This window comes from Dasypus novemcinctus, chromosome 9 (genome assembly GCF_030445035.2).
Source record: "Dasypus novemcinctus isolate mDasNov1 chromosome 9, mDasNov1.1.hap2, whole genome shotgun sequence".
Taxonomy (NCBI): Eukaryota; Metazoa; Chordata; class Mammalia; order Cingulata; family Dasypodidae; genus Dasypus; species Dasypus novemcinctus.
Window position 1 is genome coordinate 123,466,515 of NC_080681.1, and position 25,611 is coordinate 123,492,125.

Genomic DNA, 25,611 nt, shown 5'->3' on the forward strand with positions numbered 1-25,611 from the left:
TCCACTGATTGTGCATACCACGTTTTGTGTATCCAGTCATCTGTTGATGCACGACTGGGTTGTCTCCCCTTTTGGCCATTGTGGATAATGCTGCAATGGACACTGGAGTGACGCCTCTTGGTTTTTGTTTTGTTTTTTTAAAAATTTATTTCTTTTCCCTTCCCTACCCCACCCCACTCCAGTTGTCTGCTCTCTGTGTCCATTCACTGTGTGTTTTTCTGTATCCCCTTGTATTCCTGTCAGTGGCACTGGGAATCTGTGTTTCTTTTTGTTGCATCATCTTGCTGCGTCAGTTCTCCATGTGTGTGGCACCATTCCTGAGCAGGCTGCACTTTTTTCGTGCTGGGCAGCTCTCCTTATGGGGCGCACTCCTTGTGTGTGGAGCTCCCCTACACAGCGGACACCCCTGTGTGGCATGGCACTCCTTGCGTGCATCAGCACTGCACGTGAACCAGCTCCACACGGGTCAGGAGGCCCTGGGTTTGAACCCTGGACCTCCCATGTGGTAGGTGGACACCCTATCCGTTGGGCCAAATCTACTTCCCTCCTCTTGTTTTTGATACATGTTCTTCCCTCAGCTCCCCTGATGCCACTCTTATTCTCCAACTTTCTCTTCACCTTTTCTTTGCAAGTTTGGACCTCACATTTCTCTCTTCTCACTTTCAAATGCAATATTCTCAACAGCCTCATCCCTGTGCACAGTTTCAATTTATGTGCTCGGCAGCTTCTCCATGTCTCCTGACTCCTCTATGCAACACCTTCCTACTCAGCCCCGCTCCAGTGGGCACAGGCACCTCAAAATCTAAAGCTCTGGGAAGCAGACTTGGCCCAGTGGATAGGGCGTCCGTCTACCACATGGGAGGTCCATGGTTCAAACCCCGGGCCTCCTTGACCCGTATGGAGCTGGCCCACGTGCAGTGTTGATGTGCACAAGGAGTGCCGTGCCACACAGGGTGTCCCCCACGTAGGGGAGCCCCACGCGCAAGGAGTGCGCCCTGTAAGGAGAGCCGCCCAGCATGAAGGAAAGTGCAGCCTGCCCAAGAATGGCGCCCACACACACAGAGAGCTGACACAAGAAGATGACGCAACAAAAAGAAACACAGATTCCTGGTGCTGCTGATAAGGATAGAAGCGGTCACAGAAGAACACACAGCGAATGGACACAGAGAGCAGACAACTGGGGTGGGAGAGAAATAACTAAAAAAATTAAAAATCTTAAAAAAAAAATCTGAAGCTCCAACCCCACGTCTCCTTCTCATGCTGCCTTTCTCGCTGATGGCTTCACCCTCACTGCAGCTGCCTAAACCAGAAATGGGCATCTTCCTGGACTCCTTCCACTTCACCATCCCTGCCTCTCATCCATCGATGTGGACTATGGATTCTGCTTCCTAATGACTGGCTAGCTCTCCCAGCCCCTCACAACCACGTGAGTCCTTTCCCCGTATTTGAGACCAGGGCTGCAGGTGCTCCTGGCCCGCATCACTGCACACAGATTTCTTCCAGTCCTTTACACTGCTTCCTGAATTGTACCACTGCCTACAGTCCTTTCTTCCCTTTGCAGGTGGAGTTCGTTCTATGAGCAAATCTAATCATGCAGGTTCCTGGTGTCATACCCATAACCACTTCCTATTACTTTTGGGACAGAATCTTAATTCTTTCACTTGGCATTCACATGCCTCCCTGATGGGGCCCCTGCCTGCCATTCCAGTCTCTTCTGACATTTCTCCCACTCACTCCCACAGCCTAATTCCAGCTAAAGTGATATTTTCAGGTTTTCAACTATCTTGCCAGCTCACTCCAGCCCTTGACCTGGAAAGCTTCCCCAGTGCTCTGTACTTGGCTAACACCTACCCCTGCTTCAGGTCTTACCTTAAAGATGGCCTCCATTACCACAGATCCCTACCAAGGCCACCACTTGCCCACCCCAAAAGTCAAGTGTCGAGCCCCTCCTGTGAGCTCTCCTCACTGCCCATACTGATCACCACTGCTCACACTGCCTGCTTGTCTGCCTCCCCCAGTAGACCTGAAGGCAGCAATTACTTCTTATTTGTTGGCCAACCTCTGGTGCCCCTAGAAGGCATTCAAATCTTTCTTGGAATAATGGGCTATGTAAATTTAGAGAGAAACAAGTCAGAGTCACTGGACAGGTTTATTGGCGCTGAGCAGTGTCCCCCACAATCCAGAGGGCTTCTGGCCCAGGCTGGGGGCCGTCACTCACTCCGCCGGGCCCCATCACCAAGCCATCGGCTAACATTGGTTCATGTTGGAATGTAACTCAGCAGTTCGCTGCGGTTACAATTGGGCAACGTTGCTGGGAATGGATCAGGCTCTCTGGAACGTCTGCTTGCACACTTGGCCTTCACAGAACATCTCCTATGGAAGGGAAGAAAGAAGATGAATTGACATGGAAGAACCGTCACGTGAGAACCTTAAAGCAAGGGTCCTTCCATGCCCTGCCTGGGCAATTCCTGGCTATGCAGGAGAAGGGTGTATGCCATTTGAACATTTTCTCTTACAGTCAGCTAATGTAAATCCTCAGACATCTTTGTAGTTCCATATTATATTTTGGGGATGGCAAGTTTCTTTCTTTTTTATGTTATAAGTGGGTGAGATTTGATGATCTAGAATCAGAATATCTTCAATGCCTTTGTCATTGAAAACTATTCCTAGCCTACCTTAAGTTAAATGCTTTAATTTTGCTTTCATCATTCTCACTGAGCTTTCACAGGTACAGTGAGGCAAAAGGGCAAAATGTTAAGAGCATATATTTTTGTCAGTCCTGGGGGTCTCCACTCTGCCACCTCAGAGGCTCTCTAAATTTCAATTTCTTCATCTCTAAATGGGAACAGTAGTGCCTCTTTCACAGGAGCATGATGAAGTCTAAATGAAATAATGCACTGAAAGGATGCAGTGCTAAAAAATGTGAGCTCTCATAGTATACACGGCAGAAAGGAATTCTTATTTTAAAAAGCCATGATTAAACTTTGAGGGACAGCTTTATACCTTTTAAAACTTATTTTTAAATTACTGATTAGGTTGTATATTCTTGCTGTGCTAGTGACACAATAAAACTGATACAACAAAGTAGCAAGAGGCAAAGATGTGTCTGCCCCTGGCAGCAGGATCCCATCTGAAAAATGCCAAGGAAGCAAATCCATGGGTCCAAAAAACTTTAAGCAATAGCAGGAAAAACCCTGAAATGATTTTCCTGGATCCTTAAATTTAGGGACAGTTTTACTAAGATGGCAGCCCATCAACCAGATGGAAAATGATTCAGTCACTTTTCTACCCTATTATATACATTCAATAAATACCTAGTGGATTCAACAGGATAACTATTTAGAAGCCTGGAAAATATTGTTGGTGGGATTTTTTTATGTTACGTGAAAAGGAAGACTGTTTGACAGAAACTGGAAGGTGACATGTAACATTGAAAACAACTGGGCTGGGAGGGTAAGATTATCGATTACAGTTTCCTGTTCAACATTGTCTTTAATATTTTATCAGCTCATCAACATAAGAACAGAATGTAGCGAGTACCAAGTGGAGCTCATTCCCTTCGATCCAGTGGGTCCAGCCTCTGTTCTGCTTTTCCCCCTTCTGGACGCAGGTGAGTCTGTCATTGTCCCAGGTAACCAAACTCTGCATTAGGGAGGGGGAAAATGTTGGTTTGCTCTGGCAGGATTCTAAGTATTGCTAAGCAGAATGCCGAGTAAACCTTGCAAAGTGAAGAGCCCATTTGTTACTTTAATTTTTACCTTGCACTTTCTGTTATCCAGGCCTTTGTTATCCTCATCAAATTCCTCTCCGACTTTAAATTTAACAAGGTAGTTCCTTAGGCTGCTGCAGGTGTGGATGGTAAAAGAATCCCCATTTTGTTCAATCACTTTCTGTGGCTTCAGCAACTTGGCTATCATACGAGTGGCAAAGTCAATACCTTAAACATCATTTTAAAAACAAAGGAAATACATCAACATTCGTTTGAGATGCAAAAGCTAAGAATTTGGTTGCTGTCCTCAAAATCACTGCACTCGATCACATGTGTTTCTTTTACAACTTCAGTGTAGTTTGCTGCTGAAATCAGATCTACAGCGCCAGTCATCCCGGTAAAACGCCAGCCAGCGGCTGGTCCAAGTGCTTGAAGAGCCTTCCGGAAAGACTCGGAGGCTGGCTGCGCTTAGGGAACGGATTTGAAGCTGGGCGGGACAGACGCAGTTCTGGGATCCTTCCAGAAGCTGAGGTGCAAGGAGGCCAGGGGAGCCTGACTCCCGCCCCAACCTAGCCTTGAGCAGACCAACCCTGCCTTTTTATACTTGACAATAAAACATCATTTGAATCCCTCCCCCTGCCAAAGAAAAACCCTTTAAACAACTGTAATCATGTAAATACTGCTAGACATTTAGAAAACTTTAATAAGCTCTTTAAAAAATCATACAAGGAAACATGGAATTCTCAGAAGAGCAAGGGTTTGGGGATAGACAGTGGATTTGAACCCCAGGTCCACTTAGTAGCTTTGAGTACACTGCATAGCTAGAGATAAGGATTGCTATTTTTCTTACTCTGTGTGTGTGCATATATATATATAAAACAAAATTTGCCATTTTAAGCATTTCAATGGCATTACTTTTACAATGTTGCTCTGCAGTCCCACGTTCCCATTACTAAAACTTAGTCATCACCCAAAACTGAAACTCTTTATCCATCGATTAGTAACTTCCCATTCCTCCTTGCTCCCAGCCCCTAGCAACCTGTAATCTACTTTCTGTCTCTATGAATTTGCTTATTCCAGATGCCTCATGGAGGGGAATCATACAACATTTGTCCTTTTGTGTCTGGCTTATTTCACTCACCACGATGTCTACCAGGTTCATCCACGTTGTAGTGGATACCAGTACTTCACTTCTTTTTGTGGTTGAATATTATTCCATTGTATGGAGATAAGAAAATTGTTTCTCTATTCATCTCTTGATGAACGCTTGGGTGGCGTCCATCTTTTGTCTACTGTGAATAATGCTGTGATGAACACTGTTGTACAAATATCTGTCTGAGTCCCTGCTTTCAGTTCTTTCGGGTATGAACCTAGGAGTGGAATTGCCAAGTCATATGGTAATTGTATGTTCAACTTTCTGAGGAATCATCAAATAGCTCGCTGAGGCTGCACCATTTCACATTCCCACCAACAATATCCAGGGGTTCCTGATTCTCTGCATCCTCACCAACACTTGTCATTTTCAGTTTTGTTTTTTAAAAATAATAGTAATCCTGGTGGTTCAAATGGTATCTTATAATTTTTTTTGTTTTTAAATTTTTAAAATCAATTTTATTGATACATATTAATAAAGCATACAATTCCTCCAAGGTTGAACAATCAACTGTATTTGCTAGAATCACATATAATCACATAGTTGTGCACTCATCACTTCAATCATTATTAGAGCATTTTCATTATTTCAATAGTAATAATAATAAAAAAACACAAAGAAACAAACACTTCACCTCTCAATCTCTCTAGGCTTCCCCCACTATATATAGCTGCTCTTTCTAGCTATTCTACCCACAGTATATAAGCAATGACTTTTAGTATAATCACAATGTTGTACATTCATCTTAAAAATTCTATAACAATTTCATTACTTCAAAAGGAAAGACTCCAAACCCCTTAGCATTCCTCCCTCAGACCTACATAACAACTAATCTTTTATCTTTATGAATTGATTTATATTTATATTTTATATAAGTGGAATCATACAATATGTAGTACTCAGTATCTGATCTCCATTTAGTATAATGTGGGCTTTTTTTTTGTCTGATATTAACATTGTGGAGTATTAACTTATATTTGTTCAGTTTCAAGGATAAATGGTCTTATATATACAATTCTACCCATATTCATATTTCACATAATATATTTATATTTCAGATAATATATTTTGCTCATAATAGGGTAATCATATAGTATTTTCCCTTTTGTCTCTGGCTTGCTTCACTCATTGTAATTTTAATTTGCATTTCTCTACTGGCTAATGATGTTGAGTATCTTTTCACATACTCATTTGGCATTTGAATATCTTGGAGAAATGTCTGTTCAAATTCTTAGCCCATTCTCATCCCCCCCACAAGATGGCTCCCTTGTCTGTATGTTTTTTCTTTAGGAGGTACTGGGAACCTAAAGTGGGACCTCACGTATGGGAGGCGGGCACTCAACTGCTTGAGCCACGTCTGCTCCCTGCTTGTTTTGGGTTTTTTTTTTACTCATTGTCTTGTTGATTTTGCTCCTTGTCTGCTCATTGTTTTTTCTCCTTGTCTACTGGTTGTTTTTACTGATTGTCTGCTGGTCATTTATGCTCGTTGTCTGCTTGTTGTTTGTTTGCCTTCTTTAGGAGGCATCAAGAACCAAACACAGAACCCCCCATGTGGGAGGTAGGCGCTCAACCGCTTGAGCTCATTTGTTCCAGTCTTCACCCATTTTTTATTTTTTATTTTATTTATTTCTCTCCCCCCGCCCCCGTTGTCTGCTCTCTGTGTCCATTCACTGTGTGTTCTTCTATGTCTGCTTCTATTCTTGTCAGTGGCACCGGGAATCTGTGTCTTTTTTTGTTGCGTCATCTTGCTGTGTCAGCTCTCCATGTGTGTGGTGTCACTCCCGGGCAGGCTGCACTTTCTTTCACACTGGTGGCTCTCCTTACGGAGCACACTCCTTGCGCGTGGGGCTCCCCTACGTGGGGAGCACCCCTGTGTGGCACGGACTCCTTGTGCGCATCAGCACTGGGCCAGCTCCACAGGGGTCAAGGAGGCCTGGGGTTTGAACCGCGGACCTCCCATGTGGTGGGCGGATGCTCTAACTGTTGAGCCAAGACCGCTTCCCTTCACCCATTTTTCAATTGGGCTGTTTGTGTAGTTTTATGTTGTTGAGTTGTAGGAGTTCTATATATATTCTGGATATTAAACTCACATCAGATATATGGTTTCTAAATATTTTCTCCCATTCTATAGGTTGTCTTTCGACTTTTTTTTTTTTTAAGATTTATTTTATTTCTCCCCCTCCACCCCTTTGTCTGCTCTCTCTGTCCATTCACTGCATGTTCTTCTGTATCTGCTTGTATTCTCAGTAGGCAGCTCTGGGAGCTGATCCTGGGACCTTCCGGAGGGGGAGAGAGGCGATTATTCTCTTGTGCCACCTCAACTCCCTGTTCGGCTACGTCTTTTTATTTTCTCTCCTCTGTGTCTCTTGTTGTGTCATCTTGCTGCGCCAGCGCTCTGCATTGGCCAGCACTCCTGTGCTGGGAGGCATTCCCATGCAAGGTGGCACTCTGTGTGGGCCAGTTCACCATGTGGGCCAGCTTGCCCTCACCAGGAGGCCCTGGGCATCGAACCCTGGACCTCCTATATGGTAGACGGGAGCCCAATTGGTTGAGCCACATCTGTTTCCCTCCACTTTCTTGATGATGTCTTTAAAAAAAAAAAACTCATTTTACGGTGCATATTAATAAAGCATACAATTCATCCAAAGTGTACAAAAAATGATATTTAGTATAATCACATAGTTTGTATTCATTACATCAATCATTGTTAGAACATTTTCATTATTTCAATAATAATAATAATAATAAAAAACGGACAAACAAGTAAACAAGAAAATTCTTGACCTCTCCATATCTCTGTTTCCCTTGCTATACATAGCTGTTATTTCTGGCTAGTCTTGCAGTTATTTGCTTATTTATTCAACAGTTTTATTGAGATATATTCACATATCATATGATCTATCAAAGTCTACACTCAATGGCTTTTTATAAAATCACAATGTTGTGCATTCATCACCACAAAAAATTTTAGAACCATTTCATTACTCCAAAAAGAAAAACTCCACAGCCCTTAGCATGCCTTCCTCAGTGCTACATAACCACTAATCTAATTTCGTCTTTACAAATTGATTAATATTTATATATACTTATATAAATGGAATCATACAATATGTTACACAATATATTTCGTTCATAATAGCACAGTCATACAGTATTTGTCCTTTTGTGCCTGGCGTGCTTCCCTCAACATAGTATCCTCCAGGTTCACCCATGTTGTCAAATGCTTTACGACTTCATTTCTTCTTCTGGCGGCATAATATTCCATCGTATGTATACACCACAGTTGGTTTATCCATGCATCGGTTCATGGACACCTGGGTTGTTTCAAACTTTCGGCAGTTGTGAATAACACCGATAGGAACATCAGTGTGCAGAAGTCTGTTTTTGTCACTGTTCTCAGTTCTTCTGGGTATATAATCAGTAGTGGTATTGCAGGGTTATGTGGCAAATCTATGCAAAGCTTATTTAGGAACTGCCAAACAGTCCTCCACAGTGGCTGGGCCATTCTACAGTCCCACAAAAGTGAATAAGTGTTCGTATCTCTCCATGTCCTCTCAACACTCATAGTTCTCTTTCTTTTTAATAGTGGTCATTCTGATATGAGTAAAATTATATCTCATTGTAGCTTTGATTTGCATTTCCCTAATCACTAGTGATGTTGAACATTTTTTCATTGCGGCGGCTTGGCTTGCTCGGTCGGTAGAGGTGGGGTCTGGCTGCGGACGAGGGGTCGGTCCAGCTTAGGACAAGGGGTTGGTCCCATTTGGGATGAGGGGTCAGTCCCACTTGGGACAAGCGGTCGGTCCGGCAGCAGACGAGGGGTCGGTCTCACAGGAGTTGCGCGGTTCGGCTGACGGGGTCGCCCGGAGAAGCAGGCGACGAACTGGGGACAAGGGAGGCCAGGCCCTTGTCGGGGGCTCTCAGGACTGGAGGGCGCACGGCAGAAGAACTACCGCGGAGACAAGGTAAACAGGCAAGTCCAACTTTATTGAGGGAGAGGCAACAGTTTTATAGGGGCTGGGGAAGGCTGATTGGTCGAAGCCACGCCCTGTTCTGATTGGTTGCCGGCGAAAGGTCAGTGGGTGGTACTGGACGGGGGAGGGGTGGTGGTTAGGGATTGGCTGTCGCTGTTGCTGGGGGAAGGGGCAGGGTTTAGGGATTGGTGGCTGCTGTTGCTGGGGTGGAGGGCAGACTTGAGTTTCCCGCCCACGCCTGGCTGTTGCTGCTGTCGGGGGAGGGGAAAAGGGCAGACTGGAATTTTCCGCCCACGCCTGGCTGTTGCTGCTGTCAGGGGAGGGGAAAAGGGCAGACTGGAATTTTCCGCCCTGCGCCTGCGCAGGGAGAAAGAAGAAGAAGGGTGCTGCCCCACAAGGCATCGGGTGGCACCATCCGGGAGGAGGGGCGGCCGCGGAAGCATGGCTGCCGAGAAGGGGAGACCCGAGGGCACTCTGCGCCCATGCCGAGCTTCCTTCAGGGGTGGCGGTGATTCCAACCAGCCACCCTATTATGGGGGCAGCGACTTGGCCTGCCGCGGCTGCTCCCCCGCCAGGCCAGCAAACCACGCTTCAGCCCGAGGGGTGACCGCATTTCATGTTTTTTTTGGCACTTGTATTTCTTCTTTGACAGATGTCTATTCAAGTCTTTTGCCCATTTTTAATTAGGTCGTTTTTCTTTTTTTTTTTTAAGATTTATTTACTATTTAAAAAAAAAACGTATTTGCTCGCATTCTCGAGGAGGCACCGGGAACCGAACCCAGGACCCCCCACATGGGAGGCGAGTGCCCAATGGCCTGAGCCACATCCATTCCCGGCAGGCTGTGGCATTTGCCGGCTTGTGGCATCTGCTCATTTATGCGTCTAGCTCATTGTGGCGAGTATGGCGTCTAGCTCGTCTTCTTTAGGAGGCACCATGACCCAAACCTGTGACCTGCCATGTGGTAAATGGGTGCCCAGCTGGTTGAGCCACATCTGCCTCCCTCCTTTGTCTTTTTATTGTTGAGTTGTAGCATACCTTTATATATCATGGATATTAAACCCCTACTGGACATGTGATTTCCAAGTATTTTCTCCCATTGAGTCGACTGCCTTTTCACCCTTTTGACAAAGTCCTTTGAGGTGCAAACATGTTTGACAGGAGGTCCTATTTAAGTATTTTTTCTTTTGTTGTGCATGCTTTGGGTATAGGTCCAAGAAACCACCACCTACCACAAGATCTTGAAGATGCTTCACTACATTTTCTTATAGTAGTTTTATGGTCCTGGGTTTTATATTTAGGTCTTTGATCCATTTTGAGTTGATTCTTATATGGGGAGTGAGATAGGGGTCCTCTTTCATTCTTATGGTTACAGATATCCAGTTCTCCCAGCACCACTTGTTGAAGAGACTGTTTTGTCTTGTTAACCTGGACTTGGTAGGTTTGTCAAAAAGCAGTTGTGCGATGTGTCTGTGGCTCAATCAGTTGGGTTCCCATCTGCCATATGGGAGGCCCTGGGCTCCGTCCTGGGGCCTCCTTGTGCAGGCAGCCTCGCCCCCATGCTGTGGAGAGCCACGGGCCCAGGCACCACAGAGAGCCGACTCAGCGAGGTGATGCAGCAAAAAGGGAGACAAGTGAAAACACAGAAGAGTGCACAGCGAATGGACAGAGAGCAGACAACAAGTAAGCCACAAGGAGGGGGGGGATAAATAAAAATAAATAAAGACACAGAATGCACAGCGATTGGAGAGAGAGCAGACAGCAAGCAAGCCACAAGGGCGGGGACAAAAACAAAAACAAAAATGAAAAACCAGTTGGCCATAGAGGTGAGGGTTCATTTTGGACTTGCAATTCTATCCCACTGATAGATGTGTCTATTTTTATGTCAGTATCATGCTGTTTTGACCACTGTAGCTTTGTAACATGGTTTGAGATCAGGCAGTGATATTCTGCCCATGTCACTGTTCTTTTTTAGAATGCATTTGGCTATTCGGGTGCATGTTCCCCTCCAAAAGAACTTGGTAATTGCCCTTTCTTTTTCTGTAAAGTAGGCTATTGGAATTTTGATTGGTATTGCATTGAATCTATAAATCAGTTTGGGTAGAATGGACATCTTCACATTTACTCATCCAATCCATGAACACAGAAAGTGTTTCCATTTGTTTAGGTCTTCGTTGGTTTCTTTTAGCATTGCTTTGCAGTGTTCTGCAAATAGGTCCTGTACTTCTTTTGTTAAATCGATTTCTAGATATTTGAGTGATTTTGTTGCAATTGCAAATGGAATTTCCTCCTCAGATTGTTCAATACTAGTGTACAAAAATATTACTGATAGGCAGGTGGGGGGTATGTGGGGACCTCATTTTTTTTTAATGTAACATTAAAAAAATAGAGAAAAAAATTACTAATTTTTGCGTGTTGATCTTGTATCCTGACACTTTGCTGAACTCATTAGCTCAAGTAGTTTTGTCATAGACATTTCAGAATTTTATAAATACAAGATCATGTCATCTGCAAATAGTGAAAGTTTTACTTCCTTTTCCCCTATTTAGATGCCTTAATTTTCTTGTCTAACTGCTCTAGCTAGAACTTCTAATATAATGCTGAATAACAATGGTGGCAATGGGCATCCTTGTCTTTTTCCTGATCTTAGAGGGAAAACTTTCAACCTTTCCCCATTGAATGTGATGTTGGCTGTGAGATTTTCAAATATGCCCTTTTATCATGTTAAGGAATTTTCCTTCTATCCCTATTTTTTGAAGTGCTTTTTTTTTTTTTTAATCAAGCAAGTATGCTGGATTTTGTGGAATGCCTTTTCTGTATTGATTGAGATGATCAAGTGCTTTTTTCCCCTTAAATTTGTTAACGTACTACATTGATTGATTTTCTTATGCTGAACCGTTTGCAGCCCAGAAGTATATCCCACTTGGTCATGATATATTGTCTTTTGATATGCTGTTGGATTCTATTTGCAAGTATTTTGTTGAGAATGTTTATATATATGTTCATTAGAGAGACTGGCCTGTAATTTTCTTTTCTTGTAGTATCATTATCTGACTTTGGTATTAGAGTGATATTTCATAAAATGTGTTGGGTAATTTTCCCTCCTCTTAAATTTTTTGGAATCATTGGTGTTCTTTTCAAAATCTTGGTAGAATTCACCTATGAAACTATCTGCTCCTGGAGTTTTTTTTGTTGGGAGAATTTTGATGATGGATTCAATCTCTTTAAATGTAATTGATTTGTTAAGTTTTTGTATTTCTTGTACTGTCAGTGTAGGTTTTTTGTGCATTTCTAGGAATTTGTCCATTTCATCTAGGTTGTCTGGTTGGTATACAGTTTCTCATAATATTGTTTTAAGATCCTTTTTTTAATTTAAAGATTTATTTTTATTTATTCCCCCTCCCCCCCGTTTCCCCCATTGTCTGCTCTCTGTGTCCATTCACTGTGTGTTCTTCTGTGTCTGCTTGTATTCCTCTATAGGCAGCTCCAAGAACCAATCCTGGGACCCTCTAGAGTGGGAGAGAGGTGATTACTCTCTTGCACCACTTCGGCTCCCTGTTCAGCTACGTCTTCTTGTCTCCTTATTTTCTCTCCTCTGTGTCTCTTGTTGCATCATGCTGCTGTGCCAGCTCTCCATGTCAGCTGGCACTCCTGCATGGGGCAGTTTTCCTGTGTGGGGTGGCATTCCCACACAGGGGGGCACTCCTGCGCGGGGCCACATTCCCGCATGGGTCAGCACTCCACGTGGGCCAGCTCACCGTGTGGGCCAGCTCGCCCTTATCAGGAAGCCCTGGGCATCAAACCCTGGACCTCCTGTATGGTAGACAGGAGCCCAATTGGTTGAGCCACATTGGTTTTCCTTAAGATCCTTTTTATTTCTGTGGGGTCAGTCATAACTTCCCCCCTTTCATTTCTGATTATATTTATTTGCACCTTCTCTCTTTTTTTCTTTGTTAGTATAGCTAGGTGTGTTCTCAAAGAACCAGCTTTTGGCTTTATGAATTTTCTCTATTTTTTTTCTCTCGATTTCATTTATTTCTGCTCTAATCTTTATTGTCTCTTTCCTTCTGCTTGCTTTATGATTGGTTTGCTGTTCTTTTCTAGTTCCTCTAGTTGTTCAATTAGATCTTTGATTTTATTTCTTTCTTCTTTTTTAATATAGGCATTTAGGGCTATAAATTTCCCTCTCAAGACTGCTTTTGCTGTATCCCATAAGTTTTGATAAGTTGTGTTCTCATTTTCATTTGTCTCAATATATTTATTGATTTCACTGGCAATCTCTTCTTTGACCCACTGATTGTTTAGGAGTGTGTTGTTTAGCCTCCATATATTTGTGAATTTACCTCTTTCCTGTCTATTACTGATTTTCAGTTTCCCTCCATTATGATGAGAAGGTACTTTGTATAATTTCAATCTTTTTATATTTATTGAAAGCTGCCTTATGACCTAACATGGTCTATCCTGGAGAAAGATTCATGGCACTTGAGAAGAATGTATAGCCCACTAAGCTTGGATGCAGTGTTCTGTGTATGTGTATGTGTTGGGTCTAACTCATTTATCTAACTCATTTATCATGTTGTTCAAGCTCTCTGTTTCCTTGTTGATATTCTGTCTAGTTGTTCTATCAAATGATGTGAGTGATGTGTTGAAGTCTCTAATGACTCTTGTAGAAATGTCTATTTCTCTGTTCAGTTTTGCCAGAGTTTTCCTCTTGTATTTTGAGGCACCCTGGTTAGGTGCATAGATATTTATGACTTCTATCTTCCTGGTGGACTGTCTCTTTTATTAATGTATAATAGCCTTCTGTATCTCTTACAACATTTTTGCATGTAAGTCTGTTTTGTCTGACATTAGTATAACTACCCCTGCCCTTTTTTGGTTATTATTTACATAAAACTCACTTTCAGCCAGTTTTTATCCTTGGGTCTAAGGTGAGTTTCTTGTAAGCAGCATAGGGATGGCTCATGTTTTTTAACCCATTCTGTCAACCTATATCTTTTGATTGGGTAGTTTAATCCTTTCACATTCAATGATATTATTCTAAATGCATTATTTACTTCAACCATTTTGTTCTTTGGTTTTCATATGTCATATCTTATTTTCGTCTGTCTTTTTAACTCCTTTGCTTATCCTTTCTGCTATTCTTATCTGCTATACTCTCTTCCAAACCTCTCTCTCCAAACCTTTCTTTCAGGATCTAAGACTTCCTTTAATATTTCCTGAGGGAAACGGACTTTGGCCCAGTGGCTAGGGCGTCCGTCTACCATATGGGAGGTCCGTGGTTCAAACCCCGGGCCTCCTTGACCCGTGTGGAGCTGGCCATGCGCAGCGCTGATGCGCGCAAGGAGTGCCGTGCCACGCAAGGGTGTCCCCCGCGTGGGGGAGCCCCACGCGCAAGGAGTGCGCCCATGAGGAGAGCCGCCCAGCGTGAAAAGAAAGAGCAGCCTGTCCAGGAATAGCGCCGCCCACACTTCCCGTGCCGCTGATGACAAGAGAAGTGGACAAAGAAACAAGACGCAGCAAATAGACACCAAGAACAGACAACCAAGGGAGGGGGGGAAATTAAATAAATAAAAATAAATCTTAAAAAAAAAAAAAAAAAAAAAAGAATATTTCCTGAAAAGGTGGACTATTTTTTATGAACTCTTAGTTTCTGTTTGTTTGTGAATCTTTTATACTCACCTTCATATTTGAAGGACAATTTTCCTGGATAAAGAATTCTTGGCTGGCAGTTTTTCTCTTTCAGTATCATAATCGTATCACAGCACTGTCTTCTCACCTCCATGGTTTCTTATGAGAAATCTGTACTGAGTCTTACTGGGCATCCCTTGCATGTGATGGTTTGCTTCTCCCTTGCTGCTTTCAGAATTTTCTCTTTAATGTAATGTTTGACATTCTAAGTAGAATGTGTCTTGGAGTAGGTCTATTTGGATTTATTCTGAGTGGGGTACACTGCATTTCTTGGACATGTGAATTCAGTTCTTTCATGAGAGTTGGGAAATTTTCAGTTATTATTTCCTCAAATACTCTTTATACCCTCTTTCCCTTCTTTTCTCCTTCTGGGATCCCCATGACACGCATGTTGTTGTGCTTCATGTTGTCATTCAACTCCCTGAGCCCCTGCTCAATTTTCTCCATTTATTTCTCCCTCTGTTCCTTTCTCTCTTCAATTTCAGCAGTTCTGTCTTAGGTATCACTTATTCTTTCTTCTGTCATTTCAAGCCTGCTGTTGTAAGCCCTCATGTGTTTTTGATCTCACCTATCATGTCTCTCATTCCCATGACCTCTGTTACTTTTCTCTTCAGGCTTTCGAATTCTTCTTTGTGCTCACTCAATGTTTTCTTTTTCTTTTCTTTTTTTTAAAGATTTACTTATATTTATTTAATTCCCCTTCCCTCCCCCGGTTGTCTGTTTTCTGTGTCTTTTTGCTGCGTCTTGTTTCTTTGTCTGCTTCTGTTGTTGTCAGCGGCACGGGAAGTATGGGCGGCGCCATTCCTGGGCAGGCTGCACTTTCTTTCATGCTGGGTGGCTCTCCTCACGGGCGCACTCCTTGCGCGTGGGGCTCCCCTACGCGGGGGACACCCCTGCGTGGCAGGGCACTCCTTGCGCGCATCAGCACTGCGCATGGGCCAGCTCCACACGGGTCGAGGAGGCCCGGGGTTTGAACCGCGGACCTCCCATGTGGTAGGCGGATGCCCTAACCACTGGGCCAAGTCCACTGCCTGTAGGTATTTAAATTGCATAGTTTAATCAGTTTTTAACATAAGTACACACCCATGAAACCATCACCCTAATAAAGTCCAAAGTCCATTTCCCTCAATGTCTTCTTGATGTCATTTATCTTTTTAGCCATATTGTCTTTTAACTCATTAATCTGATTTTGGAAATTTGTGTGTACCTCGTTAAATAGTTGTCTCAAATCCTGCATCTCTTCTGGGGCTTTGTTATATTCCTTTTCTTGGGCCATATCTGCCATTTTCTTAGTATGGCTTGAAATTTTTTGCTGATGTCTAGGCATATGATTAGGATGGTGAGTTTATGCAGGTGCTCAGTGTCTCTCTTTTGTAGGGATATAGTGGTGGGGGTTGTGTGTTACTGCTGTTCTTTCTTTTTTTTTTAATTTTTAATTTATTTATCCTCCCCCCCACCCCGGTGTCTGTTCTCTGTGTCCATTTGCTGTGCATTCTTCTGTGTCTGCTTGTCTTCTCTTTAGGCAGCACCAGGAACTGCTCCTGGGACCTTCTGGAGTGGGAAAGTGGTGCTCAGTCTCTTGTGCCACCTCAGCTCCCTGATCTGCTGAGTATCTTATAGTCTCTTCTCTGTGTCTCTTTTTGTTGTATCATCTTGCTATACCAGCTTTCCGCTCGGGCCAGCTTGCCACACGGTCCAGCACTCCTGTGTGGGCCAGCATTCCGCTCGGGCCAGCTCACTACACAGACCAGCACTCCACGTGGGCCAGCTCGCTTTCACCAGGAGGTCCCGGGAATCCAACCCTGGATCTCCCATAAAGTAGATAGGAGCCAAATCGCTTAAGCCACATCCCTGTCCCTGTTCTTTGATTCTTGTTTCAACCTGGGTGTTTATGATTGTCCCTGTTAGTTGCTCAAAACTGGGTTCTGGACCCAATAATGTGTTGCAGACCCACTTCCTAGACTTGGGGAGGGAGGCTAAAAAGGCAGGAAAAACCCTCTTATTTACTTTTAATTTCCTCACCTGCACTTCCTCAGTCTGCCAGTAGATGGCGCGCCTTGACAGCCCTCGCAGTTCCTTCCGTTATTAGTTTCTACCTTTATTTCATTATTGTCTAAGAAGATACTTTGTATGACTTCAATATTTTAAAAATTTATTAAGATTTGATTTGTGACCTAACGTGGTCTGTCCTGGAAAACGTTCTATGTGCACTTGAGAAGAATGTGTATTTATATTTATCGATTAGGTCTACTTGGATAATAGTGTTTTTCAAGTCCATTATTTTCTTATTGACCCTTAATATTGGGTATTGTTATTTTTCAACTCTGCTACATTATTTTTTAGATTTTCCAGTTCCTCGCTGTGATGGTTAAGCTCATGTGTCAACTTGGCTAGGTGATTGTGTCCAGTTGTTTGGTCAAGCAAGCCCTGGGCTAATTGAAATGACATTTACGGACTTTAGTCATCAGCAGCTTTATTGCATAGATGGCTGATTACAGTCAACCAAAGAGACTGCCGTCAGCAGTGAGTGACACTTTATCCATTCAGCTGAAATGCCTTAAAAGAGGAAGTGATTTCAGCCTTCAGAGAAATTTTCCAGCTTGGCTTTGAACAGTTAGCATCTCCTGGGAACTCATCAAGGACCTTCATCATCCCCGCGATCACGTGAGAGAATTTTATAAAATCTTATGCTATTTACAGATATCTCCTGCTGGTTTTGTTTCCCTAGAGAACCCTGACTAATAGCGCTGCCAAAATGTAAACTCAGCATTTAGTTCCCTGAATCAAATAAGGATAGCTGCTTTACAGTCTATTTCTCACCATTCCAGTATCTAGAGACTGTTTCTGTCAATTGTTGTTTCTACTGATTTTTGCTCATGGGGTTTTATCTCCTTGGAAGTGATTGATTAACTTTAATTGTTTACTAGAGAATGTATCTGAAAAGGTTTTTGCAGAAATAATTTAAGGCAAAGAGGATTTTTTTTTTTTAATTGCTTTACCATTTACCAGGGGTGCTAGCTATCTGGAAGCACCTCAGTTGGGGAATAAAATATGGACTAGAGTGGACTTATTCGTATTCTACTATAGACTTATCATGATTCTAGCAATGGAAGAAATTGTATCATTGACGTGGAGACAGTGGCCACTGAAGGTGCTAGAGTCAGGGAGAGGGAAAAAGAGGTGCAATATGGGGGCATTTTCAGGACTTGGAATTGACCTGAATGACATTGCAACAACAGACACATGCCATTACATATCCTGCTATATCCTACAGAATTGAGTGGGTGAGAGTATATACTACAATGTAAACTATAATCCTTGCTTAGTGGCAATGCTCCAAAATGTGTTCATCGATTGCAATGAATGTAGCACACTAATGAAAGAAGTAGTTAATGTGGGGAAAAGTGGGAGGTGTAGAGAGTGGGGCAAATGGGAATCCTTTATATATTATGTAATATTTTATGTAATCTAAGTATCTTTTAAAAATAAATAAAAAATATATTTCAAAAAAAAAACTGGATCAAGGACTTAAATATAAAAGCAACAAGCATAAAACTCCTAGAAGAAAATCTAGGAAAACATCTTCAAGATCTTGTGGTAGGCAGTAGTTTCTTAAACCTTATACCTGCAGCATCAGCAACAAAAGAAAAAAATAGATAAATAGGACCCCCTTGAAGGTAAACACTTTTGCACTGCAGGGGGCCATGTCAAAAGTGGGAAAAGGCAGCTGACTCATTAAGAAAAAATATTTAGAAATCACATATCCAATAAGGGTTTAATATCCATAATATATAAAGAGATTTTACAACTCAACAATAAAAAGATGAACTACCTGATTAAAAAAGACTTGAAAAGACAATTGTCCAAAGAAGAAATACAAATGGTGAAGAAACACATGAAAAAATGTTCAACATCACTAGTGATTAAGGAAATACAAATCAAAACTACAGTATGTAGAGATGTCATTTCACACCTACTAGATTGGCCACTATTAAAAATTTATTAAAAAATTAATAACTGTAAATGGTGGAGAGGATGTGCAGAGAGAGTAACACTTATTCACTGCTGGTAGAAATGTAGAATGGTACAGCCACTGTGGAGGACTGTTTGGCAGTCCCTAAGGAAGTCAAATACAGACTTGCCATGCAATCCGGCAATACCATTACTAGGTACATACTCAGAAGAACTGAGATCAGTGACACAAATAAACATCTGCACACCGATGTTCATAGTGGTACTATTCACAATTGCCAAAAGTTGGAAACTACCAAGGTGTCATCAACTAATGAATGAATAAACAAATTGTGGTATACCACACGATGGAATCTTATGCAATGGTAAGAAGAAATGAAGTAGCAAAGCATATGACATCATAGAACCCAGAGGACATTATGCTGAGTGAAGCCAGACAGACAGAAAAGGAAAAATACTGCGTGATTGCGCTATTATGCACTAAATATATTGTGTAAACTCATGGAATTTAATAATTAGAATATAGGTCACCAGAAAATAGAATGAGGGCAGAGAATGGAAAGCTGATGGTTAATCTGTGCAGAATTAAAGATTGTTTGTATATCTTTGGAAATGAATGGAAATGGTGAGAGCACATCATGGTGTTTTTGACTAGCAGAGCTATTATATGAGTATGACAGTGGTTGAAAGGGTTAAGTCTAAGGTCATGTATATTACTAGAAGGAAAGCTAAAACATGTAACATAGTACAAACTAATGTAAAATATGAATATGGGTGATATTTCACATATGACTGTTTTTACAAAATATAAATACAAATAAACTAGAGAGAAGAAAAATGAAAAGCAGCTAAATACAACAGGGAAAGCCTAGAGAGATTGAGAGGGGATGAGTTTTGTTTGTTTGTTTTTTAGTATTATTATTATTAGTGGAATAATGAAAATGCTCTAAAAATGATTTAAGTGATGAATGTACAACTTTGTGATTATACCGAATACCATTGATTGTATACTTTGGATGGATTTATGCTTTATTAAAATGTATCAATAAAATTGATTTGTAAAAAAAATTATAGCCTTCCTAATAGATGTGAATTGGTATCTCATTGTGGTTTTGATTTACATTCCTTTAATGGTTAGCCATGTGCTACTGGTCATTTGTATATCTTTGGAGAAATGGTTGTTCAAGTCCTCTGCCTATTGTTTAGTTGAGTTGTCTTTTTACTGTTGAGTTGTAGGAGTTCTTTATCTATTCTGGGTATTGTCCTTCCCTTTTTTTTTTTTAAAGATTTATTTTATTTTATTTTATTAATTTATTTGTTCCCTCCCCTTCCCCCCCACGTTGTCTGCTCTCTGTGTCCATTCGCTGTATGTTCTTCTTTGTCCGCTTGCATTCTTATCAGCGACACTGGGAATCTGTGTCTCTTTTTGTTATGTCATCTTGCTACATCAGCTTTCCATGTGTGCAATGCCACTCCTGGGCAGGCTGTGCTTTTTTTGCACAAGGTGGCAGTCCCTGCGGGGCACACTCCTTGTGTGTGGGGCTCCCCTATGAGGTGGACACCCCTGAGTGGCACGGCACTTCTTGCGCGCATCAGCACTGCGCGTGGGCCAGCTCCACACGGGTCAGGAGGCCCTGGGTTTGAACCTTGGACCTCCCATGTGGTAGGCGGATGCTCTATCAGTTGAGCCAAATCTGCTTCCCTGTCCTTCCCTTTCGAGCCCTATTCAATCCATTCTGGGTAAGGCAGGAGACATTTCTAAGATGCTCCTACTTGTTGCTGATGTTGCTGGTCCTTGAGTAACAAGGCCTTAGACCCAGATGGTCCCCAGCTCCTTGTTTTCCCCAGAGGAAAATGGATGGGTTCTGGTTGGAGTCTGTGTGTGTTACTTTCGGAAGGCAGAAAATAGTGTTTGTCACACAAATGGCAATGCATGTTGTCAAAGTGTGCCAAATCATTTTCTTCCCAACTTATTGGGAACTGGTTATAGGTTTTAAGGCTTATTCCAGCCTTTATTTGAAATGCTAAGAGATCCCCTGGTTTAAAATTTAGGCATTCTTAGAATATCAAATTTGGTCCACCAAACTCATTTACCTAATTGGGAAACTGGAGGAATTCAGAAGTTGTGACTTTGATTCCAGCACCAACAATCAAACAGCTCTCTATCTGGTTCCTCATTTAGCTCACCTTTACATTATATTGTCTTTCTTTAATCCTTACACATTTCCAGAAATCCTCAGCACATTTATATTCCTTTTGGAAAACACTTTGAAAATAAGAGTTAATACCGTTTCTGGATTTCAGCATCCTTCTGGAATTTGAGCCAAAAGTAAGATGAGGAATTGCATGCCAAGGTATTGAATGACTCAATACTCTGGCATAATCCTTTGTGAAATGAGTCTAATGATAAATAAATACAAATAATGTAAATATAAATAAATAGCCTCTGTTTCTAGGATTTAATACAATGGCATATAATATGAGGCAAACAGTTGATAAGCCTTTATTGAAATCATGAAAAAAAAAAAAGTATAAACAAGGGGTCCCAACAGAGCCTACAGAAAAGCAGGACAGTGTTGGTGACAGATGAAGGATTCCATCAACACCCATTAGCAAAACACAAATCACAACACTCAGAAGGCTGCTTTTGCCACGACAGGCCAGCCAGCCCATTAGCAGACGTAGCACAAGATGTCTTCCCACACTAGCAATGTCGACTCTGACTCCATTCCCTGCTAGCTAGCTGTCCTGGTTTGAACCTTTTGTGGACCCCAGAAAATTGTGTTCTTAAGTGAACCTGTGCCTGTGAACTCATTCTATGTGGTGGGAACTTTTGGTTAGTTAATTAAGGGATCTTTTGATTAGATCACTTTTGACTAGATCACTTCAGTTAAGGGCCTTCGATTAGATTGTGGGGTCCAGGGTGGGTCCTGATTCTTTTACGGAGACACACAGAGAAGGAGAGTCACTGCCATTTCTGGCCGACCATGTGAGAAAGGATTCCCGGATCTTCCACAGCTGCAGAAAGACAGAAACCCTGAGAGGCTGAGAGAGAGGCTGGCAATCAGCCTAGCAGCTGGAAGAGAGGAGAAGGGAGAGCCAGGGGGGACAGTGAGGCTGGAGGGGCAGGCAGAGAGCTGGGCAGAGGCCGGCCTCCATCTTGCGCTGGCACTTGGCAGGACTCCAGGTTTGCCAGCAGCTGACTCTGGTGAGAAAGTATCTCTGCTGTTGCCTTATTTGGACATTTTCGTGGCCTGAAAACTGCAAGCTTTTACCCTAATAAATCCCTATTATAAAAGCCAACCCGTTTCTGGTATATTGCTCCCAGCAATTTTAGCAAACTAAAATCCCAGCCCTTCCTTAAGAGGTTTGGTTTAAATGCCATGGAAACTGCTCGATAAGGAAGCACGTTCGATGCAATGCTATTCTGCCATCAGAAGAAACCGAGTACTGAGACATACATACTGCAACGTAGATGAACCTCAAAAACATTGAGCTAAGTGGGAGAAGCCAGACTCAAAAGTGACAGTGTATGAGTCCTTGTACAGGAACCATCAAGTTCTGTCCGTATGGGCAAATCCGTATGGACGGAAAGCAGGTCAGCGGTTACCGGGATGGGCGAGGGGAGAAAGGGGAGGGATGACTGAGTGGGTACAGATGTGGTGGTACCGCTACATTGTGAAGAGACTAAGTGCCACTGAATTGCATACTTTAAAATGAATATTTGTATGTTACATGAAATTTCACCTCAATTAAAAAAAGATACACAACAAAGCAGAATTCAAAGCCAGCCCTTGGTTTTAAAGTTTTACCCTTAACTCAAGTAACCAGAAAATCCAGCGAAGGAACCATTTATGGCCACATGTCACCATTGATTTGGGAACAAGGAAAGAAGTATCAGGACTCACAAACTTGGCGAAAATAAGTTTTAATTCCTTTCTTCCCCTTTCCTCTTTTTGTTATTAGAGAAATTGTAGGTTTACAGAAAAATCATGCAGAAAATATAGACTTCCCATATATCCCCCCAATTAGTGACATGTTGCATTAGTGTAGCACAGTTGTTGTAAGTGATGAAAGCCCATTATTATAATTGTATTATTTGATAGTATTATAAGTGTCCACGGTTTACATTTGGGTTCACTATGTTGTACAGTCCTATGGTTTTGCTTTTGTTTTTATTCTAGAAACATATTAATATATACACCTAAAATTTCCCCTTTTAGCCACATTCAAATATGCTGTTCAGTGGTGTTAATTACATTCACAACGTTGTGCTATCGTCACCACTATCCGTTACCAAAACTTTTCCATCATCCCAAACAGTAGTTCCTTTTATGAGTAGGAAAAAGGGAAGAAACGAGGTTGAAAACTGGTGTCTGAATCAGGCTGAGACTTCCCTGCTTGGTGCTTTAGTGTGAGAAAGGGATGGGTGATCCAGACACAGGCTCAGAGATCTTAAACGGAGCGCCTCTCAATTTACGGGATGGGGAAACTGAGGCCCAGGGTCAGATAATGAAAAGGAGACAGAGCCAGAGCTGCCCCAGGCTCCCTTCCCCGGCCCCGCTCTCATCTCTACCGCAGCGCGGCCCGCTTGTCAAAAGTGCTGCGGAACAGGGTACGTGGCCCAAGGCGCTTGGCACCCAGTAGGTGCTCAACCCGGACAGATCCGAAGACTGAGACACAGGACAGACCAACCGGGAGTCGGGCCGCCAGGGAGGTGCTCTGCCGTCCGGCGGAGACACCTTCACGGGAAGGCAAGGACGTTTGTCAGACGCCGACGCGCCCAGACACTGCGCGCGGGGCCACCCTGCGCCCCCCGCACCGCGCCACCCCGTCAGGCTCTTCCCCCAGGGCGGGCGCGGCGGAGGCGGCGCCTCCAGCACCCACCACGAGTGCCCGGGCAGGTGTCTCCCCGGGCCTGGGCCAGCGGGAGAACTTGTAGCGCCCCAGCGGGCGCCGGTCACCCCGAGCGGCCCACCCCCTCGGCCCGGGCCCGGGCATCTGCCTCCGGACAAGCCCCCAGGCGACGCTGCTACTGCCGCTCGGGGACCCCACCGCGAGAGCCACCCGACCAAGGAGTTCATTCGAGGGTGGCCCCGGGCGGGACCCCATCCCGCCCGCAGCCCCCGGCGAGACGCGCCGGCGCCTCTGCCAAAGCCGGGGGGCTGGGGCGCGGGCCCGGGACGCCCGCTGCCGCCCTCCCCGGACCCCAGGGCGGCGGCCGGCCCGGGACCCCTCCCCGGCCCCTGCCCGCCCCTCCGGCCCTACCTAGGGCCGCCATGTAGCCCTCGAAGTTGTCGCTGCTGCGCAGGGTCCAGGTGCCGCTGAGGTCGGCGGGCATGGCAGGGCCGGGGCGCTCTGCGGGCGCGGGCGCGGGGCTCGGCCGGGCCCGGGGGTGGGTGTGGGGGCGGGCCCGGGGCGGGGCGCCAGGGGACCCCAGGGAGGAGGCATGGGGTGGGCGGCCGTCTAACACAGCGCTGCCTTCTAGAAACCTCCCCACTTCCTAAGCCTCGGGCGCCTGGTTTTTCCTGCCTCGCCCTGGGAACGCGTTCTCAGCTGCCTTTGGGGCTGCCTCCTCCTCTGCTTTAGTTTTAAGCACCGGTGTACCCCAGACTGTGCTCGGGTCCCCCCTTTTTCCTCGGCCTAAATGTTAACGACAAAGTGATCTCATTCTAACTCATGGCATTAAATACTATGTCGGCGGCAAATAACGAAATACCAGTAAGTCCAATTCTATTAAACAGCGGTTTCAATAAATAAGGGGTTATTTTTCCTACCTCTCAAGAAGTCCTAGGTAAGTGGTGGTGGTGATGAAGCAGCAGCTCCAGACACTGGGCTGGCATCTCTGGGATTCTCTTGGCCTTGTGTTCCTGCTTGTTACCTCATTGTCATGAATTGATTGCTGTGTTTCCAGCCACACACCCACATTCAAGATGGGAAAGCAAAGCTGCAATGAATACAGCAGCTGGTCCTTAGAAACCTGCCCAGCCCATTTCTGTTTACACCTCGGTTGTAAAATGGTTGGATGCTACTTCTTACGGTGCCGGCGCCTGGGGAATCTGCAGCTAAGGTGACCTTCCACCCTGGTTGCACGGGAAGCGTCCCAGGCTAACTGGGATGACTTGGTTGTCCTAGAGGCAACCAGCCACTGAACCATTTTTCTCAACTATGTAGAGCTCAGCTATGAAAAATCTTACACCCAGGGTATTTGGACGTTTTCCCCTTTCTGTGTTGACATGCATCTGGAAGTGTGTCTGTTTTATAGACCCTCAAGTGGACTCTTTCAAAGCCTAATCTGGGGGAGTCTATCCATTATTATTGGTCCCTCCCCCAATTAATGGCTTAAAATAAGCATAATCATTACTTTGCTCACAAATCTGCATTTTGGGCAGGGCTCACCAGGGACAACCCCTTTGTTTCCTGTGGCATTAGCTGGGGTGATTCAACTTGAGGCGGGGTGGGCCAGAGCAGCCACTTTCAATGGCCCCACTTCATGCTGGCAGTTGGGGCTGGCTTCTAAGAGGAAGGGTCCCAAGACAAGGAGGAAGATGCTGAATCATCCTTTCTGATCTGGTCTCAGAAGTCATCTAGCATCACTTCCACCAGCCACAGGGCTGCCCAGACTCAAAGGGAGGGAACACGGTCCTCGGCTCGCCAGGAAGAGTGGCAACGCCACATTGTAAGAAGAGCATGTGGGATGGGAGATACGGTTATGGCCATACCGGAAAATACAAACTGCCACAGTTTAGCAATCCCTAAGCTACAACTTCTAACTTAGACTTTATCATAAAAGCATTATTTTAGTTCTCCATTTGTTGCTTCTTTTGTCTTATTTTTCAGTTGGTTTAGAATTTGGGAGGGAAGTACTTGGGTCTCTTCCAAATCTTCAAGAGTTACCTCCTCAGCATAGCCTTCTAATACACTTTTTTTTTTTTTAAAGATTTTTATTTATTTCTCTCCCCTCTTCCCCCCCCCCCCCCCCCGCGTCCATTTGCTGTTATCCTTCGGCACTGGAAAACTGCGTCTCTTTTTTGTTACGTCATCTTGCTGCATCAGCATTCCATGTGTGTGGCGCCAGTCCTGGGCGAGCTGCACTTTTTTTCACATGGGGTGG

At 43.8% G+C, this 25,611-nt stretch overlaps 1 protein-coding gene across 1 annotated transcript; it reads right to left on the reverse strand.

Moving 5' to 3' along the window:
• Window positions 1-2,130: 2,130 nt before the first annotated feature.
• Window positions 2,131-23,873, reverse strand: RBP7 (retinol binding protein 7). Its single transcript, XM_058304454.1, has 4 exons — window positions 23,766-23,873; window positions 3,759-3,937; window positions 3,541-3,642; window positions 2,131-2,373 (listed from the first exon to the last, which is right to left on the reverse strand). The coding sequence occupies exons 1-4, from the start codon at window positions 23,836-23,838 to the stop codon at window positions 2,323-2,325; spliced, it is 405 nt and encodes a 134-aa protein (XP_058160437.1). The 5' UTR covers window positions 23,839-23,873; the 3' UTR covers window positions 2,131-2,322.
• Between the last annotated feature and the right edge of the window lie 1,738 nt (window positions 23,874-25,611).

Excerpts from the sequence above, each read along its gene's own strand:
- RBP7 (XM_058304454.1), bottom strand. The coding sequence starts at position 23,838 with ATGCCCGCCGACCTCAGCGGCACCTGGACCCTGCGCAGCAGCGACAAC. Across the intron at positions 3,938-23,765 it reads GGGCTACATGGCGGCCCTAG|GTATTGACTTTGCCACTCGT; the intron begins GTAGGGCCGGAG and ends ATGATGTTTAAG. Across the intron at positions 2,374-3,540 it reads AAGGGAATGAGCTCCACTTG|GAGATGTTCTGTGAAGGCCA; the intron begins GTACTCGCTACA and ends TCCCTTCCATAG.